Raw genomic sequence first — 19,948 nt, forward strand, 5'->3', positions numbered from 1 at the left:
GCAATGAAGATCGATCAGCATCCCCCATTCAATAGAGGATAGAGTGCGAGGATGGAGATTCAGTGCTCTCTCTTGAAACTTTTCTCTTAGTTGACGAATGTGTGCAAGGAATGCAAGTTTATTTTCAAAGATGAGTCCCAAGAACTTGGCTTCTTTTGCTATTGGAATAACAGTTCATTCCATTCTTAATTCAGGATCTTGATGAAGAGTGCATTTTTGACAGAATTGTAAAGAGACAATTTTTTCTGTTGAAAACCTGAACCCATTATTAAGAGCCCTTAGAGAAATATGATCAATTGCTTGCTGAAGTTGGCTTTCAATTATCCTCATCTTACGAGAGTGAAAGTAAATTGTGAAGTCATCAACATATAGAGCATTGTCTACAGTGGGAGCAAGCTGTTTCAGTGATTGAGTTAACTTTGATAGCATAAAGTGTCACACTTAAAACAGAGCCTTGGAGAACACCCTACTCTTGACAATATGGCAGAGATAGCTTACTTCCCACTTTGACTTGGAAAGTTTTTAATAAATACAGGAAGGTGTCTTCTGAGACCTAGGTTATAGAGGTTTTTTAATACTCCATATCTTCAGGCTGTGGCATAAGCATTTTTATGTCAAAGAAAACTGAAACCAAATGGTCTAAAGTTGAACGATGTCTACAGAAACCACATTGAGTATTGGATAGAAGATCGTTGCTTTCTAAATGCCAGAGAAGTCTGGTATTAACCATTTTCTTTAATATCTTACAAAGACAGCTGTTCAGAGCAATAAGTTGATAATTGCTTGTGGTTAAGTCCTGGTCATGGCAGACAAGATCTGTTCAGATTAGTAGGTTAATCTTAGATTAATAAAATAGGATAAAAAGATTAATAGGAATATCATGAACCAACACCTTGTTAAAGGAAAATAACAGTAATCATCAAAAGCGATAAATGTAAAAGAAGCAAGACCAATTCATTTGACTTAATGATCAAACACCTAGTTGATTACAATGTGACTGATAGAATCAGGGAGAGAAACAGAACTGGGATCACTTTTTGGCCATTGCGAATTATGAAAAATGTAAGTCCTCCTCTTCTCAAATTTATGAACTCCTAAAGTCAATAAATAATTGTTATTCCAAAGATCTGTAGTTGATGTAATCACCAACTCTCTGTTTCTCCATGCTAAAAATGAATGCAGACCTGAAAACTTCATCCTTGTACAGTAAGACAAGAACACTAGATGTCATAACACATTGTGCTCCATACAGATGATTTGTTAGCCACATTTAACACTATTGCTACACTATTCTATTCATAAATGTCTATTCTACAAAAAATTCCCTTTCCTTCCTGCCCAAACAAAATTTTGGATGAAAATTTTGTTTGGATAGGAGCCATGCTGACTGCTCTTTGCCCATGTACTACAGCCGAATTATTTAAAGCCACAGGATAATTTTTATCCTACCATATGAAAGAGCATAAGAGTCCAGCTGTGAGTTTGCTTTCCACCTCATTTCCTTTCCTAACTAATTATTATGAGACATTTTTCGATCAAAAAAGAACTCCAGATTTCTTCCTTGCCAAAACTGAAAATATGACTGGAATACACTATATCACAAATTTAGGTTTTTAAATGTGTAGTACCTGGATATTAAACACCTCCCTCAACATCACTGCACTTCACTCCAGGTGTAGTAGACTTATTCGGTAGCTTGTCGGAAAATTTCCTGAGGTATTAGCATAAGATTTAAACCCATGTGTGTACTGTCTAGTGGCTGGCCAACAGAATTTCTTGCTACTAATTATATATTGGGTTTTATCCTTTATCCAAGTGTTAGCAAACAAAGTTTGCACCTGAAGTACTTTCAGGACTGGGGAAACTCTTGATTCAGGTGGTATAAATTCTCATCACTTGCCTTAGTATCTCTCAGAATGCAAAGCACATTTCCTTGTGGACATGTATAATGCTATGCATTAAGGGAAGGGCCACTACCCAGACTGGTTTCGACCTTAATTGAGGTCTCATCAGTGGGAGTCAGACCCAGAGGTCTTTCCACCTTTACCACGAGTTGTCCCAGTCCTGAAAGTACTTCAGGTGCAAACTGTGTTTGCTAACACTTGGATAAAGGATAAAACCCAATATATAATTAGTAGCATAGCCAAGTGAAAAAACTTCCATAAACTTATCTCTAATCCAGAGAATTTTAATAATAGGGTGTGACACCCATTGGCAACTCGTATAGGTAAATATGACTTCTCCATTACTTCCACCTTAGTATCACCACCTCTGGGTCTGGCTCCCACTGATGAGACCTCAATAAAGGTTGAAATCGGTCTGGGTAGTGGCCCTTCCCTTAATGCATAGCATTATACATGTCCTCAAGGAGATGTGCTTTGCATTATGGGAGATACTAAGGCAAGGTGATGAGAACTTATACCACCTGAATCAAGAGTTTCCCCAGTCCTGAAAGTACTTCAGGTGCAAACTTTGTTTGCTAACACTTGGATAAAGGATAAAATCCAATATATAATTAGTAGCATAGCCAAGTGAAAAAACTTCCATAGAATTTCTTGTTGTATTTACAGTGTGTTTTGGCATTCCAAAAATATATCTACCTTTTTGGAATGCTAACACTCCATTACTCCTTAACCATTTTTGTATATTCTTTTTAAGATACTTGGCATGAAATAGCAATGATAGTGGTTGCACTAATTTCATTTTTTGGTTTTGGTAAATAGATGATGCTGTATAGAAGTCATTGAAGAACAAATACTTTATTATATCTTGTTTATAAAATCATAGGAGGAGCAGCCTGTTATAACACCAAGCCATTTGGAAGATCCTACAGAAAGGCAGTTTCCAGTTACACCCCCTTTGCCACTTCCTTCTGTTCTTCCTAAATCAGGTTTGTCGTTATGTATGTGTGTGTAATATATATATATATATATCTGTGTGTGCACATGACATATTGATAATATTATGTTGATTTATAGAGTTTGCAAAACCTTGAAGAGAAATAATGAACTATGTAAAATTATATTTTAACTAATATTCTGCACCTATAATGCTATCATATAATACCTAAAATTTTTAAATACATGATAAAAGATTTAGTTTTGTCTAATTAACACAGTTACATGACTTGTTGCACATGATTATTTATTGATTAGGCAGAGCTAAACCATCCTAACAAATGACAGTTAAATATTTTTTGAGGCTTAGAAGTGTACATACAGTTGAATCACTTAGCAAACTTTTAGGGACACAGGATTAGTTAGTTATAGTGAATAGTTTGCTATAAGAATTTCTTTTATAGGATTTTATTCGTTTTCCAGTAATATTTCCTTTCTTATGTAGATAAGAAAGGAAATATATTCTGTCATCGATATTATTCTATATATACTATATATTCTGTCATCGATATTACCATGGAAAATAGATCAAGCTGACTGGAATGTCTTATCTTTAGATTTGATTCTGCAACAATCAGTCCTTCTCCTATTAATTAAGCAATAAATCATATTGCAGATTGTATAATACAAGCCAACACAATTGCACTACTAAAATCATCAAAACATTTTCTGCTTTTCCCCAAGTTACTTTAATTCAACTACAAGCCCTAATTAGAAATGGATTCCTCTAGTTGGGTGGGTGAGTGATTCTAGTTGGATATACTTTCCTAAACACCGAGTATTCAGTTTTCTTTTTGTCATGGAAAAGCATGTGACACGGCTTGGAGGTTTAGCATATTGAAAGACCTGCACAACATTGTTTTCAAAGGGGAGTTCTCTCACAGTGGAATTCTGAGATATCCTCCACAGATACTACCAAGAAACTGGATTGCTTTCAGATGTGTTCACATCCAAGCATGAAGCATTTGCTGCCAGAGCCAGGACTTGTATATCCAATTCACATCTATCATCAGATCAACAGACACTGAAGAGACCTTGTAAAATGAAGAGTAGGTATTCTACTCACTCCCCTCTCTTTGATTGTGGAACATCAGCAACATTTTCTTATGTTTTTTAATTCCTGACCCTAAAAAAAAAAAATAAATAAACATCAGCTCTCTGGTCAAATTTCATACGAAACTTTTATAGTTTCTGTATTCGGCTTTGAAATAATATTGAATTTAATATCCATTTAATTTTTATAAATTTTGCATCGCCGAAGTGAAGCCTTTTGGCACTTTATTTTAGTAAATGCTTTTATGCACCAACTGAGAGTTTGTGACGTTTCAAGTTCCTTAGTATTGCAAAAGAGTTTTTGCTCTCTTTAAGGTTTCTACCTGGTCTCTGAGGATGAACCAATAAGTTTGAAATAACTGTCAGGCCAGTGAAACCTTATCAAAATGGACCAATAGGAGGCGAATATATGGATGCTTGATAGCAGTCGTCGTCACTATAGGTCGGCTAGGGCAACTCGTAAATGCTGCCGAATGTATTGCCGTAAGCTCTCTGGCCAAATTTCATACGAAAATTTTATAGTTTCTGTATTTAGCTTTGAAATCATGTTGGATTTAATATCCACTTAATTTTTATAAATAAATATCAAATTTTGTTCCTTTCAAAAGATCTGGAAGATTAAAATTGGCCATTTAAGAAAGAACTAGAAACTGCTTTGTTTCCATATCACAATATGTGGCAGCACATGATAGCATCCATTGTGAGATTGGTTAACCATCTGTCACAATTTCTAGAATCGTGGAAAAGGGCAATTAGTATTGTCTTTCCAAAACTAGGTAATAAGGATCCATAAAAAAAAAAAAATTTAAAAAAATATTAAAAAAAAAGGTTAATTCTCATCAGGGTATTTACATCTCTGAATTCATACTCATATTATTTTGCTTTGCTTTACAACCAAGCAAAATAATTCTATCTATGTAAACTATCATGCTACTTTTTGAAAATTATTAACGTTTTAATTAGTGATTAGTGTTATATATATATATATATATATATAATTCACTTAATTATATGACTTGAATATGTGACTTTTTTTCTTTTTTTTTTTTAAGAAAAAGAAAAATCTCACCCATCATCCATTTCACGCAAAGAAATAAAGGATGACCATCCTATTAAGTATAAATCAGCTGAACAAGAGGTAAATGCTGCTGCACAGAATTCAGGTAACTATAACAGTGTTGTTTTCAAATGGAAAGTAATTACAGTTGATCCTTGCTTTTTGTGACCTAATTGGTTCCTGGAAAGCCATTCTTAAACAAGCTTTTGTAATTTCCCATTGACTCGGTGTCATGAATTTAGGGTTTTCTTCATAGAAATATGCTTTACTTAAATAATATCATACTGAAATGGCTACCAAATTAAAATATGGCACTCTTGAACAATGAAATGATTTAGATACCTATTTAAAGAAATGTATTTAATTGTGTAAAAGTGAAAATATTGCAGTATTTACTGTTTAGAGTTTCTTAAAATAATAACCTACATACTGCTGAAGTAAGTAGTCTTTTTTCTTTTCTTGATTAATTTACCTGCAGCATAACAAGACAAGCCATTCCTGCCTGTGACTAAGACCTTTCAGCTCTGTTTAAAATTTCGATTGTCATTTTTAGACCAAGTCATCCCCCCCCCCCAAAAAAAAAACACCTCTTTAAAAGTCTTGGTAATGTAAATGTAGGGATAACATTGCATTGCTCCGTTTTTTTCTTCTTCAATGGTCCTTTGTTCTGCATTTTGATAATTCCTTGGTAGAGGAACCTAGAGCCAACCAGTTTGCTGTCTCAAGTACAGTCATTGTTGCTTTTTCCAGAGAAGAAGATTCAAAACCTTTAATTCCAAGTTCCTGTAGGTTGGATTCGGTAACATCCAAAATGCTGAATTTTGGATAATCCTGTCTTTTGCATTGACTGCCTTTATCAGTTTTTTTCAGATGTTTGGATAAGATAACGAGTCTTGAAAGAAGCAATAACTTGTTGGTGCGTTAGTTGGAGAATAGAAGTGGTATTTAGAGGAAAGAAGATTATGCTAGAATGTGCATGTTTAAGGATCAAAGAATCACTTGGTGTATTATCCAAAAGTAGCAAAATTTTAAGAAGATTATTGTCAACAGAATATTTTTGGATCATAAGAACAAAGGTGAGAACCATTCTTCAGAGATCAATGCAATAATCCAAATTACTGGCAGAGTTATCTTGTTTGTCCCTTTAAGTGTCCTTCATTTCTCAGCATGATAAATTAAAATGGGAAAATTTATCAGTTTATGTTAGCCAACTGCATTTGCACCCAATAGTAACTTCGATTATTTGAACCCAGGCATCAATTTTTCTTCTTTTGCAGTGGTCATTTGCAAAGGTATCTGTTTCCAAAAAAGTCCTATTTTGTTTACATTAAAATTTTTTTGGGAACATTAGCTCACTCCCTCTTCAATAATTTCAGCCAGATTTTCTGGGAAATCGCTTGTAGCCTTGCCTTAAATTTCTGTGTTATGCCAACCAACCATTCTCTTAAACTTGTTAAACCATCCTTTGGTTGCACTAAAAGTCTTCCTGTGATGGCTTACCTCACTTATTTTTATGTGTATAGAAGAAAGACAACTTTTTTTCAAAATCATAGCTCTTTTTAACAGCATGTGAACAGTTTGAGTTTGAAAATTGATCCAAGCAGTTAATGATTTTTCATATTCAGGGATTAGGCTTTTCATTTTTCTAATAGTAGCTGACGTCATTGGCCTGGCACTTTCATCTCATCCATTGCATTCTGTTCGTTCTTTAAGATAGAGCTTAGCATCGGATGAGACAATAGAAACTTGGGCAAGTTCCTTCTCTTTCATTCGAGATTCATAAAGTTATTGCTTTCTGCTTCTTTAAGTATTTTGAATTCTCAAATTCATATGTTCTCTTTCCAGGCATTTTTTTGAGTGCATAAATATGCATGGCACAGTAAATAATATTAAGTTAAACTAGTGATAATAAATGCAGAGAAAGGCAACATGCAACATTTAACTGCACAAAACACTGCCCTCTTTCCTTATGAGACTGGCTAACTCGCCTTCAGTTGAAAATCCCTGATAAAGGTTCTTTTCATCCTAGACAGGATTCAAACCCAGGTCTTTCTACCAAAAGATATTTTCGAAAAAACCAACTGAGCTATAAAGGCTTACTTTATCTTAGAACCCATGGACATCTGAACTAGTCAAGATATGCTCATCCTGTTCACAAATGTACCCAGAGATGAACACTTATTATTGTTATTAAATTCTTTCAAAACTGTTTAAAAAAGCACTTTTTTTTTTCTTATAATGACAAGAAAATATGTAAACTGGAAAAAGGCTTGGCAAATGAACTTGGATCAGATATGCTGATGACATTTTTCTCATGCATATGGCTAGTAAAGTTTCACACTTGAAATTAAAATAAGATTACTCCCTTTTCCAGATAATAATTTCTCTCTCTTGCCAGAACAGATTACACATACAGCTAACAAACTTACATTAGAAAACAGATTCAAGGAAATACTTACTTGTCACATCACACCACCACCCAACACAACATTTATGTGTGACTCCAACCCACAAATGGTTGTTAACCTATAGTACATTAGTACTGTTGGTGGACTAAGAGAATTTATGTAATATTTGCTAGTACATGCTGCCAAGTAAGCCAGCATTTGCTCTGAGAGAATATAGATAAAAATATAAGAATGCAAAGCAGTATGTGCAACTAGCTAAACATAAGTCATAGGAAGACTTTGGTAGGGACATAGAGAATAAATATCAGATATAAATATAAATATCAGAAAGATGGCAAAATGTTCTGAAGGCTGTTGAAAAAGCTTCAAAATAGATTAGAGTATTGCAAAAGGAGATAAGATATTCTAGATGTTCAGAATAATCACCTTGCAAAATTACTTTAATAAATGAAACAAACAATACAGCATGGTAATAGAATTACTCAACAGGGATGCAATCAGCAACATGTATCAATACTTGAAAATGGAAAAAGCTATCAAAAACCTGAAATGTGGAAAATCAGTTGGAGTAGATATTTGAACAGAAATGCTCAAATGTGGATATGTATAAAATTTTACGCTGGCTATACTGCATAATTCATAGGACCTAGTCAGATAGTCCAATTCTAGATGATTAGAGTAGATCTCTCAAAAAAAAAAAAAAAAAAACTGCAAAAAATAAAATAGTTTCCCTGCTGAGTATTCCTGGTTAGATTTATGCAAACATGCTTGAGAAATGGCTAACAAAAATTGTAAAATGGAAACTTGGAGAAGAACAAGCTGGTTTCAGGTCAATCTGTATTTAAGTTTTATAGATTCTGGAAAAGGCACATAGCAAGCTGCCAAGAGAAAAGCTGTTTGAAATGCTACAATTATATGGTGTAAGTGTAGGGTTCCCATAATGTTTTACTAAAATCTGGGACATTCTGAAATTTTTACTTAAAAAATCCGGGACATGTTAAAAATTAAGAAAACCAAAAATAAAACTATTATATATGTTGCACTTTAAATTAAATAATGCTATAAACATACATTAACATTAAATCCACTTTAAAAAGGGATTATTAATCACAAGCATATTTAATTAGAAAAATATTTATCATATTTATGGACCTGTTCAAGAATTTTTTTTTCTTTTGATATTTGATCATAGAACTCAGCACTTCTACAACACAAGAGAAATTCTTAAAATATGTCTTTACAATGATTAAAGCTTTTACTATCTCAATTTTAAGTCTATTTTTTTTTCATCTGTTCAGAGCACATTTATTAATGAAAAAACACATTCAACAGCTGCATTAGTTCCTGGCTGTGCTAAACAAAAACTAACTAGGCATTTAATACTCCCAGAATTATACCCTGCTTGTAAAATGAGCAAACAAACATTTCACACCGTTTATCACTGACACTTTGATCCTTCTGTTCACTCCACACTTCAAATTTGCTTTCACAATATTTTTTCACACATACAAACTCATCAAATAAGTTCTCTTCATTCACAGTAAAACTTGGTGACACTGTCTGCATGAATATGTAGCTTTCTTGTTTGTTTTTCCAAGTCACAGGATCCTTTCCCTTCATATTAATCCAATCCATAGACTGAAGAGGTGTGAGAAATGATGTACACCACTCCTGAATATATTCAGTACAGGTGCAGTAGAAATCTGCTGCATAGCTTTCGAACTTTTCAACTGTTATGTGTCCTTCGTTTTCTAATTCTTGCAACTGTTTTCTCACAGTAGTTGTAAGAAACTTTTCTGCCTTCTTACAATTTAACCTTTCCACCAATTTGTTTGTTTCATCCTTCACTTCAATTACTGTTATATCTTGCTTTTCAATATATTTAATGGTATCATAAAAGTTTTTTAACTGGCTGGCAAGGAAATTCAAGAGTGTCATTGAAAGTTGATTTTCAAAGAAATTTTTGAGACTGATAGGACATTTGTCAATAGAAAGAAAATATGACTTCAATGAAGGGAACATGTCAATAACCCTCTGGATTGCAGGCAAAAGAGAGAGCCATCTTGTCTTGCTTCTAGCCAAAACAGTTTTATACTCTGTGTTTGTGAATTCACAAAATGATATAAGTTCCTCAACTCATACACAATATATGTGGAAATGTTGGTAAATCTTGTTAATTATTAACTGAAGATCAATAGTTAAGCAATCTGAAGCAGTCTTCACAGCATTATGTATCACATGTGCAGGGCAACCAATTCCAATTAAATTTTTCACAGTGTTTTCTTGCTTTTTGAAGTACAGATTATTCTTTCCCTTTCTCTTCTTTCCAACAAAGTTTGTATTTGCATTATCTGCTAATATAGTAATAACCTTTTTCAGGAGATCTAACTTCTGTAGCACTTCCAACACATAAGAAAATAAGAGTTCTGAAATTTCACCACCTAAATTAACTAACTCCAACACATTCACTTTCACACCTTTTTCTGGATGATAGTATCTATTGACCAGAGTCACTAATTTCATGTCAAAGTGGTTTGATGAATCGATTAGTACTGATATAAAATGACTTCTTTTAGCTCTTCCTCAGTCTGCTTTGTTGCTAATGGCGCAATAACATTGGTTATTATTGCCTTGCACTTTGTTTACGAACACTTAAATTTATCATTGAAAATTTTTTTCACAATGGTTGTTATGCAGTCCGTGGAGTTAAAGCTGTGGTTATGCCACTGTGTGATACGCGTTGTCAGTGATAACTCTTTTTCTCTTTCACTCTTGGTTTTCACAATTAAAAAATTATTTATACTGCAGTTGGAAGCCTTACTTCGAACAGCAGCTTTATGTTTTTTCATTTTCACATGGTTGACTACGTCTGACCGACCACCATGCGAAATGTAAAATTTACAGTTACATAAAGTACATTCCACATTTTCATCTACACCTTTAATGAAAGGAAATTCTCTTCTAATATAATCATTAATACTGCACTTACGTTTCGGCATTATAGGGGTAGAAAACGATAAAAATTATAGCATGCAAAGTATTGATCAAGTAAGATACTGTTATAACAGAAGCATGGGAAAAAAGAACATCGTCTGGAAAGACTTTTAATGGGATTATATTGATCAAGTACATATAATAAACAACTATGTTATACCAACTAGTTTCACCAGCTAAGGCTGTTGGCATCTTCAGGGTACATGACTGATGTAAGGCACTAAAAAGTAAAAAACTGTTACAAACTCCAGTTTGTAACAGTTTTTTACTTTTTAGTGCCTTACTGAATGTCATCAGCAATCATAGACCTATTATCACAACCATTAATTTGCAGTTAGACCAAAAACCACAGACAAAGAGATCTTGGAACTTCAGAAAAGCAAATCGGCCTAAATACACACAACTATTAAAACATATTGCATTACCACACCCACTAGTAAAGAACTTGATCAGCAACTACTAGAACTAACTAACAACATATAGAGAGCTGCAAAAAATTCTCCCAGAGGACTCAGGAAAAAAAATTGGGTTCCATTTTGGAAAGATCATAATATCACTGCTATGATCACTGAAAGAGATATTATCAACAAACATTTAAAACAAAATAATACAGAAACAACAGAAAGAAGTTAATAGAATTAACTCAAAACATAGAAGATGAAATTTCTAACTGCAAGCAAAAAAAGTGGGAAGAATTCTGCAATAGACTAGATCCAAGAAAAGACTCACAACACTGGAACATCATCATCATCATCATCATCATCAAATTCCTGCCATGTACCCTCAAGGGGGTGTACAGGATATGACAGTACTACATGAAAAAATTACATCATTACTAACTGGAACATCATCAGATTATTAAACACCCTTCACACACACACACACACAGTCTCCTCAGAAACCAATACAGCAGCAACAAACAAACAGATGGCAAATTTACTAGCCAAACATTACTAAAATGCAAGCAAGCTGCAATGCAACAAAGAAGACAAAAAGTGCAGAAAAATTGCAAAACATCTGCTAATACAATCCAGAACCTATCCGTCTGAAGACATCTTGACTCAGGGCCTCACAGTGACAGAATTAGAAACAGCAATTAGTCATATTGACTCTGACAAATCACCCGGAATTGATCTTATCTTTGGACATGTTATTAAAAACATGGGGAAAATAGCCAAATACTGCTTTCTGAAAACATCAGTCATTATACCCTACTAAAAACTTACAAAAACCCTAGTGACTGTAAAAGTTACAGACCAATAGCTTTGACTAGCACTGTCTGTTAAGTAAACGAAAGAATAATACATACCAGACTTATGAATTGGCTCTTAGAAAACAACAAGATCAACTTCTACCAAACTGCATACAGGTCTCAACACACTACAGAAGATCAATTATTTTATCTTTGCTAATCAGTCATAGATGGATTTCAAGAAAAACCACCAAAGAAGACGACAGCAGTATTCTTGGATCTCACAGCTGCCTATGATCATGTCTGGAGACAAAAATTAATAAAAATTGCATACAATACAGGAATAAGGGGGAATGCATTAATTTGGATTTCAGATTTCATGAAAGGAAGAAAAATGAAAGTAAAAGTTAATGGAATTTATTCCAACATGCATCGAACTTGGGCTGGAGTCCCACAAGGTTCTATTTTAAGCCCACTCCTATTTCTCATCTATATAAACAATATCCATCTTCACATAATAAATGACACAAAAACAGCATGCTATACAGATGATATAGCAATCTGGCACACAAGCAGGTAATCCTCAACAATCTGAAAAAGTCCTAAATATTTCAATAAAAGGTTTAGAAGATGGGCAAAGGAACTTAAACTACAGATAAACCCAGAAAAAACAAAACTTAGCATCTTCTCCACTGATAGAAAAAATACATAATTACAATCCCCAAATCAAAATATATAATACCAAAATAGAAAAAACAGAGTCTCCAAAATACTTAGGCCTAACCCTAGATACTGAACTGAGATTTACAACTCATATTACAAATATATCCAATAAAGCTCTTAAAAAGCTTAATATCATCAAAAGGCTTTGTGGAACAAAGTGGGATGCAAAATCAAAGACACTCAAAACTACATATACAGTACTCATATGACCCACTATGGAATATGCCTCATCAATCTGGGCTCCAGCTTCTACTGGTTCAAAAGAAAAACTTGACAGAGTATAATCAAGAGCAGCAAAAATTATCATAGGTGTAGTCTCATCCACAAATAATTTAAAAGCTCAACAAGAGCTTTTTTAACTATTTACAGTTAAATTCATTAACAGAATCAGGAGCCACCAACAGGATCACATCTCACTCAGGACTTTCAATGCCTGGACAAGAAAATCTAGACTAAAGAGATCATCTACGTTACACCATGTTCATAGCACCTATCCATTAAAATAAGCAAAGAACCATTCTTTTTCACTATTCTACCAAAAAAACAATGATAAACTTAAATCTCTTCGAACAAACTATGTCATTGCCTACACCGATGGATCATCTGATGACGCACTCAACCAAGGAGGTTCAGGAGTTTTTCTAACTCTACCTGGAGGCGAGGAAGTGCAAATCAAAACCACAGCTGACAAAATAGCTTCAAACTTCACTTGTGAATTAACAGCCATCATACATACAGCTCTCAAATTCTATCTTTCAAATCCAATAATAACCATCTACAGTGACTCAAAATCTGCACTTGAGGCATTAAAAAATGGAAAAACAAATCTCACACAGGAAATTCATGAACTACTGACTACCTTAAATTTGAAAAATAAGAACTGCACACTTCAATGGATACCAGCCCATGTAAATATTGAAGGCAACGAAAGAGCAGACAGACTAGCCAAAGATGCAAGACATTTATCTCAAAAATTACACCCACTGATGGTAACTCTGTCACCAAAATAAGATTAAAACAAACATTCAAGAAGAAGAATGAAATCAGTGAAATTAATGAAAATAGAGAAATAACCACAATCATCACCAGACTAAGGACTGAACATTTTAAAGGCATGAAAATTCAGCCAAATGGTAGTAGGAGCTATGAAACATGCAAAAACTGTCCAAGAGTTGAACTAACACCTGTGAATATTTATTCTTGTCCAGCAATTGCTGCTACTCTACAGAAAATTGACAGTAACTCTAGAGAAAAGCTCTACTCCATCAAAGTTCGACAGATTGCCAAAGCAGTTCTGCAGATCCACGGTCATATCTAGAAGCTCTTCAATGGATTCGACGACAACAACAAAAATATCAAGATTCCTACATCCACCAAAACCCCCACATCATCCCATTCGTTGCTCTTGTGGCATTTGTTATGTAGGCCAGATGGAGAGGTCAGGAGAGATCCACATGTTTGAACATGTAAAAGACGTTGAAAATAGAAGAGAGAGCACAAATCAGGCTGGCATTCCACACAAAGTATCTCCACTGCTCATGTACGATGTGGTGTGGCATTGTCATCCATAAAAATGAATTCTTCACCTACAGCACTAGAGAACACTCGAACGTGATGTTGAAGAATCATTGCAATATTGGTCACCAGTCATAGCCCCTTTTTCCAGCACTTGTAGCTCAGTGCATCCATTGAGCATAATGCTTCCCCACACCATAACCCAGCACCACCATATCTATCCCTTTCAAGAACATTCTTGAGATGGTAAGCAGTACCATTTTCATGCTAGATCAACTGTCATCTGGAATCAGAGTCAGGACTGAAACGACTCTCATATGTAAAGAGTACATTAGCCCATTGGTGTCTTGTCCAATTTTTATGGATACAACAACATTACTAAAAATGTGCTCTATGATGAACTGTGGATAAAGGGATGCAGACTACAAGCCTTCTGGTGTATAGGCCTACTTGTCTCAGATGACTTGCCACAGTTTGTCGAGATATCTGCACACCTGTGCTTGAATGGGACAACTTGCAAACTGACCTGCCATGGTACATTGATTACGTTTTGTTGTTATAACCAAAAATCTGGTTTCATGTTCTATGGTAGGGTGAGGACAACCTTTTAGCAAACATCTGGAACACATTCCATTGGTTTGGATTGCTGCCCAGAGCCTGGATACAATGCTATGTGAGATTCCAAACTCTCTGGCAATATCAGTAATTCTTCAGTCTTCTTCAAGCATTCCAATAATTCTTCCCCATGTGAAATGAACTAGATAATGTCTTTAAGACATTACAAGGCATCCAAGTTTGCAACTTTATTCCTTAGAGAAAAGAGCTTCCTTCAAACACAGTTTGCTTAGTGCAGCCTTTTGCCTTTTATCCTGTTGAGTGCTGCTATGTGATCCTGTTGCACACAATTCGAAAATTTGAATGTGTACCCACTTTCTACTCGAAATCATCAGTTACACAAATTGCCACAAGCTGATTCATCTGAATTTGCAGTTGTAATTTTCAGAAATAGTGTTTGTCCTTAGGTTTTGGACGCCAATATATTTTAACTCTGAATGAATCAAAACTAAATGGATATCACTGGTGCAACTTATATTCACATTAAAAAACATATTTTGAAATAAATGAACTGAATAGCATATAAAATGCTGTTTTAGAGACATCCAAGTTTATTCCTTTGCAAAAAGAGCTTCCTTCAAACACAGTTTGCTTAGTGCTGCCTTTTGCCTTTTATCCTGTTGAGTGCTGTTTCTCTTAGCACATGAAGTTGCTGTTGATACTGTTAAAACACACACACACAGAAAGTGTATAAAACACTGGATGTATACGAAGTAAGTTGTGAAACATTTTTAGAAAACATAAGTTTAAACAAAAAAAAAGTTGAGTACGAATTCTCAGAAATATCTTCATAGAGTTATACATTTACTTTAGGAAAATTTTGGGTGCAGGTATCTGAAAATAGATGAAAATACATATGAAATACATGAAATAAATAATTTAGGCTAAAATATTATCTTATGGATTATTATTAGATGTTGATAAGAATATAGAATACAAATATCAGGAAGTGGCAAAATGTTATATATATATATATATATATTTACTTTGCCGTTTTTTTTAAATATTTTTTACAGCATTAGAAGAGTCATTAAAAGATGCTATTGCAGTAATAGATAAAAATATTAAAGGGTTTCTCTTAGCACATGAAGTTGCTGTTGATGCTGTTAAAACACACACACAAAAAGTGTATAAAACACTGGATGCATACGAAGTAAGTTGTGAAACATTTTTAGAAAACATAATTTTAAACAAAAAAAGTTGAGTACAAATTCTCAGAAATATCTTCATAGAGTTATACATTTACTTTAGGAAAATTTTGGGTGCAGGTATCTGAAAATAGATGAAAATACTTATGAAATACATGAAATAAATAATTTAGGCTAAAATATTATCTTATGGATTATTATTAGATGTTGATAAGAATATAGAATACAGATATTAGGAAGTGACAAAATGTTCTGGAGACTGTTGAAAAAACTTAGAAATAGAGGATAGAGTACTGTAAAAAGATTCTCAGATGACAAAGATAACATGAAAACTGAAGATAAAGATTTTCAAGATGTTTGGTATAGTTATATTGAAAGACTGTTAAAGAAAGAAGTGATCAAACGGTGGCAGAAAATATTCAAGAGGAATGCAATCAGGAACACATATTAATACTCTTAAGTTCTCAATTTGCAGTGATTCGAGTTACGCGGATTCATAGATGCATGGTTGCAGTACCAAATTTTTTGACCAGTAACGTTTATCGAGTACTACTTTAAACATAAATAGTCTTAGTCAGCTGACACATAGCTGATAATATCATCACCGTTTTGTTTGTTGTTTGTTTTATATTTTGTTTACTTATTATAAACAAAATATAAACCTTATTTATGTCTTATAAATGTAAAAGTGATGTGAACACATGTATTTATAGTGGTAAGAAGAGGTACATTATAACTGTGGTGACTAAAGTAGAAATTATTAGACGACGTGAAAAAAAAAAGGGGGGTGCTTAAGGGTCAAAGCTGTATAACTGAGAGAAGACCTCCACATAGCCTTTAAAGGAATGCGGAGAACCGACCAGGGCTTCTGACCTAATGTCCAATCCTCACCTTCTCATGGTGCACCCTGTTGGGTATATACTTGGATACTGAACAAACGAGGATGGGCTGATATGAGGCAATTTGGGATTTAGCCGACCAAATTGTATTCTTATTGGTTAAACCAAAATAAAAAATGATGGTACAACATGACAAAATTTCATGCCGGCTGGGGCATCACCCGGTTAAACAAGGCCCCATTGTTTTCACCAGGGAACCAGGGCGAACAGCGAAAAGTCAGCTACTGGAACAAATGAAAACACACCCCAACTCAACATCACCAGAGTTAATGATCGGTACTATCAACGTAAGAAGCCTGAATGGCAAAGAAATGGAGCTAGCTGAGGAATTAGATAAGTACCAGATCAACATTATAGGGGTGACTGAAACAAAAAAGACGAAACTGGTGAGATCTTTCTGAGCAATAAATACAAAATGTTATATTCAGGAAATGACAATCAAGGAAAAGAAGGAGTAGCCATAGTATTCAACACAAAATATGAGGCTAATCTTCTCGAATGGCAGGCAGTCTCAAGTAGAGTGATGTGGGCATATATCAGAATGGGGAATTGGACAATGAGACTTATTTGTGCCTATGGTCCCACAGAAGGTTCTACTAAGGTAGAAGTGGAGGAATTTTTTGATGCTTTAGAAAAAGCAACTGACACAATGAAAAAGGAAAAGTTGGTTCTTGTTGGTGATCTGAATAGCAGAGTAGGAAATGATTGTCAGACATACAAAAATATTTTGGGAAAATTTGGAGAAAAGAGCAAAGCTAATAATAATGGCAAATATCTGTTGGATTTCTTCTCAGGACATGGACTGGTTATTACCAACACCATGTTCCAACATAAAAATGTGCACAAATTCACATAGAGAGAAGAGGCAAGGAATAAGAAAAGTCTCATTGACTATGTTATTGTTGATAGTGATGTTTTCTCCCTGGTGCAGGACACCAGAGTGTACAGAGGATTTGAACTTGGAAGTGATCACTATTTAGTCTTGAGCAGGATAAAATTGAATTTCATATTGAAAAGAATAACATGTAACAAAGTTTTAAAGCGAATAAAAGTTGAGCAGCTCTCAGCTGTGAACTGTAGACTAAAATACACAGATTGTTGAAGAAAAAATCAAAGAGTTTGAGAACAGGAATCAAACCTTGGAGATTCAGTGGCAAGCCTTGAAGAAAGCCCTGATTGATTCAGCTAGAGAGGCATGTGGTGAGGTTGTCCGCAAGGATAGAAAAATTAGAACTCCATTGTGGACACAGGAAGTTAAAGAGGCAGTGAAGGAAAAGAAGAAAGCATATCAAAAGTTCCTGGTAAATAAGTCAGCTTGTGCTCTTAGAGAATATAGAGTCAAATGCAAGAATGCTAACACTGTGTAAAACTAGCTAAACAAAAGTCATGGGAGGACTTTGGCAAGAATATAGAAAATAAATATCAAGAAGGTGGCAAAATATTCTGCAGGTTGCTGAAGAAGCTTAGGAATGGAGGAAAGAGTGCTTTAAAAGGAGTTAGAGATGATGAAGGTGACATGAAAAGGGGAGAAAAAGATATCCTTGAAGTATGGAGTAATTACTTTGAAAAACTGCTAAATGAAACAAGCAGTGATGACAGCACAGCGGTAAAAAACACTGACCAGGCATGCAGTCAGGAATACATATCCATACTTGAAGTAGAAAAACCCATCAAAGGCTTGAAATGTGGAAAGGCAGCAAGAGTAGATGATATTCGACCAGAAATACTGAGGTATGGTGGTATAAAAGTCTTACGGTGGATGCACTGCATAGTTCAGAAAGCCTGGACAGAGGGACGAATTCCTGATGATTGGAGTAGAGTTCTCATAGTACCCATATATATAAAAAGGGAAATAAAACTGAATGTGAGAATTACAGAAGTATTTCCCTACTGAGTGTTCCTGGCACGATCCATGCAAGTATACTTGAGAAATGGTTGAGAAGAATTGTGGAAGAAAAGCTGGGTGAAGAACAAGCCGGATTCAGGCCAAATAGAGGCTGTCAGGATCAGATCTTCACTTCACGACAAATAGTAGAGAAAGCATGAGAATATGACAACGATCTGTATTTAAGTTTCGTCGATTTGGAAAAGGCATATGACAAGGTGCCAAGAGAGAAGCGGTTCAATACGCTACAGTTATATGGTGTCAATGGGGCATTATATCAAGCAATACTTAGTCTTTATTTGATTGCAAGTCAGCAGTTAGAATTGAAGGAAGTACAGGAAGATGGTTTAATGTTAAATCTGGGTGTCAGACCAGGATGTACATTATTCCCTCTGTTATTCATTATCCATATGGATCACATTATGAAGGAAAGTGGTATTAAACATGATATCAAAATTGGAGATGTTAATGTCAGCTCTTTGCTTTATGTGGATGATGTTATACTTCTAAATAAATCCGCTACAAGTCTGCAAGATTCTCTGACTAAATTGAATAGCTGTTGTAATAGATATGGTATGAAGGTCAGCGATAAAAAGACAAAGACAATGAAAATAGGCAGAATCATTGAAAATGTCAACTGTGTTGTGAATGGAGAACCTGTGGAACAAGTAAAACATTTCAGCTATTTAAGCACGATTTTTAGTGAAGATGGTAAATTAAATATGGAAATAGACAAGAGAATCAGCAAAGCTGGTATGGTAGGAAGTTGAATAAATTATTCAACTCTTATTTAATATGAATTTATTCAATTGAATAAATTCATATTAAATAAGAGAGAAATTAGTCAGAACACTAAATTAGCTGTATACAAGACAGTGTTCAAACCAGTTTTAACTTGTGGATCTGAGAGCTGGGTCAGAAGTAAAACACTTGATGGCACCAAAACGACTCAGAGGAAGACCAAGATATAGGTGGATTGATACGGTATAAAGTGCCTTAGACGATAGAAATATAAGATCTGATAATGTTGGAGTCTTGACAAGTAACAGACTGATTTGGAGGAAAATTGTAGATAGGAAGTTAGTAATTATGTAATTTTTTTCATGTAGTACTATCATATCCTGTACACCCCTTGAGGGTACATGGCAGGAATTTGATGATGATGATGATGAAAAAAAAAAGCTAAAAGTTAATAGGCATTGTGATTTATATTATGAATTATATATTATATACATATATATGAATTATATGAAAGAATGATCATTAGTTCGGTTAACATACATATTTTTATAAAGAATTGAATGACTAGAACCGAGATTTAAGTAAAAAGGTGTTAATATAAAAACACAACTAGTTTCGGCTTGTAACAGCCTTCATCAGGTGATGATGATTTGTATGTTCATAGAGACTCTCTATGTTCATAGTTTATTTAAGCTTCAGTGTTTTAGTGTTTTTTCTTTCTTTTATAATGTCACCTGATGAAGGCTGTTACAAGTCGAAACATTATATATATATACACATATATATTGTATTTTTAAAAATAGATTTAATGACTTAAAAAC

The 19,948-nt window shown here is 34.3% G+C and overlaps 1 protein-coding gene across 2 annotated transcripts in view; it reads left to right on the plus strand.

Annotated features, from left to right (window-relative positions):
• Mitofilin (inner membrane mitochondrial protein mitofilin) overlaps nt 1-19,948 on the plus strand; it is a 263,003-nt gene that overhangs the window by 69,948 nt on the left and 173,107 nt on the right. For both annotated transcript variants that reach the window (XM_090392343.1, XM_090392344.1), the window contains exons 5-7: nt 2,788-2,890; nt 5,003-5,113; nt 15,471-15,607. In XM_090392343.1, the coding sequence (XP_090248469.1) occupies nt 2,788-2,890; nt 5,003-5,113; nt 15,471-15,607 (351 nt within the window). The remainder of the gene's footprint in view (nt 1-2,787; nt 2,891-5,002; nt 5,114-15,470; nt 15,608-19,948) is intronic.

Source organism: Typopeltis vanoorti, chromosome 5 (assembly GCF_054136105.1).
Source record: "Typopeltis vanoorti isolate ZY-2024b chromosome 5, IOZ_Tvanoo_1.0, whole genome shotgun sequence".
Lineage (NCBI taxonomy): Eukaryota > Metazoa > Arthropoda > Arachnida > Uropygi > Thelyphonidae > Typopeltis > Typopeltis vanoorti.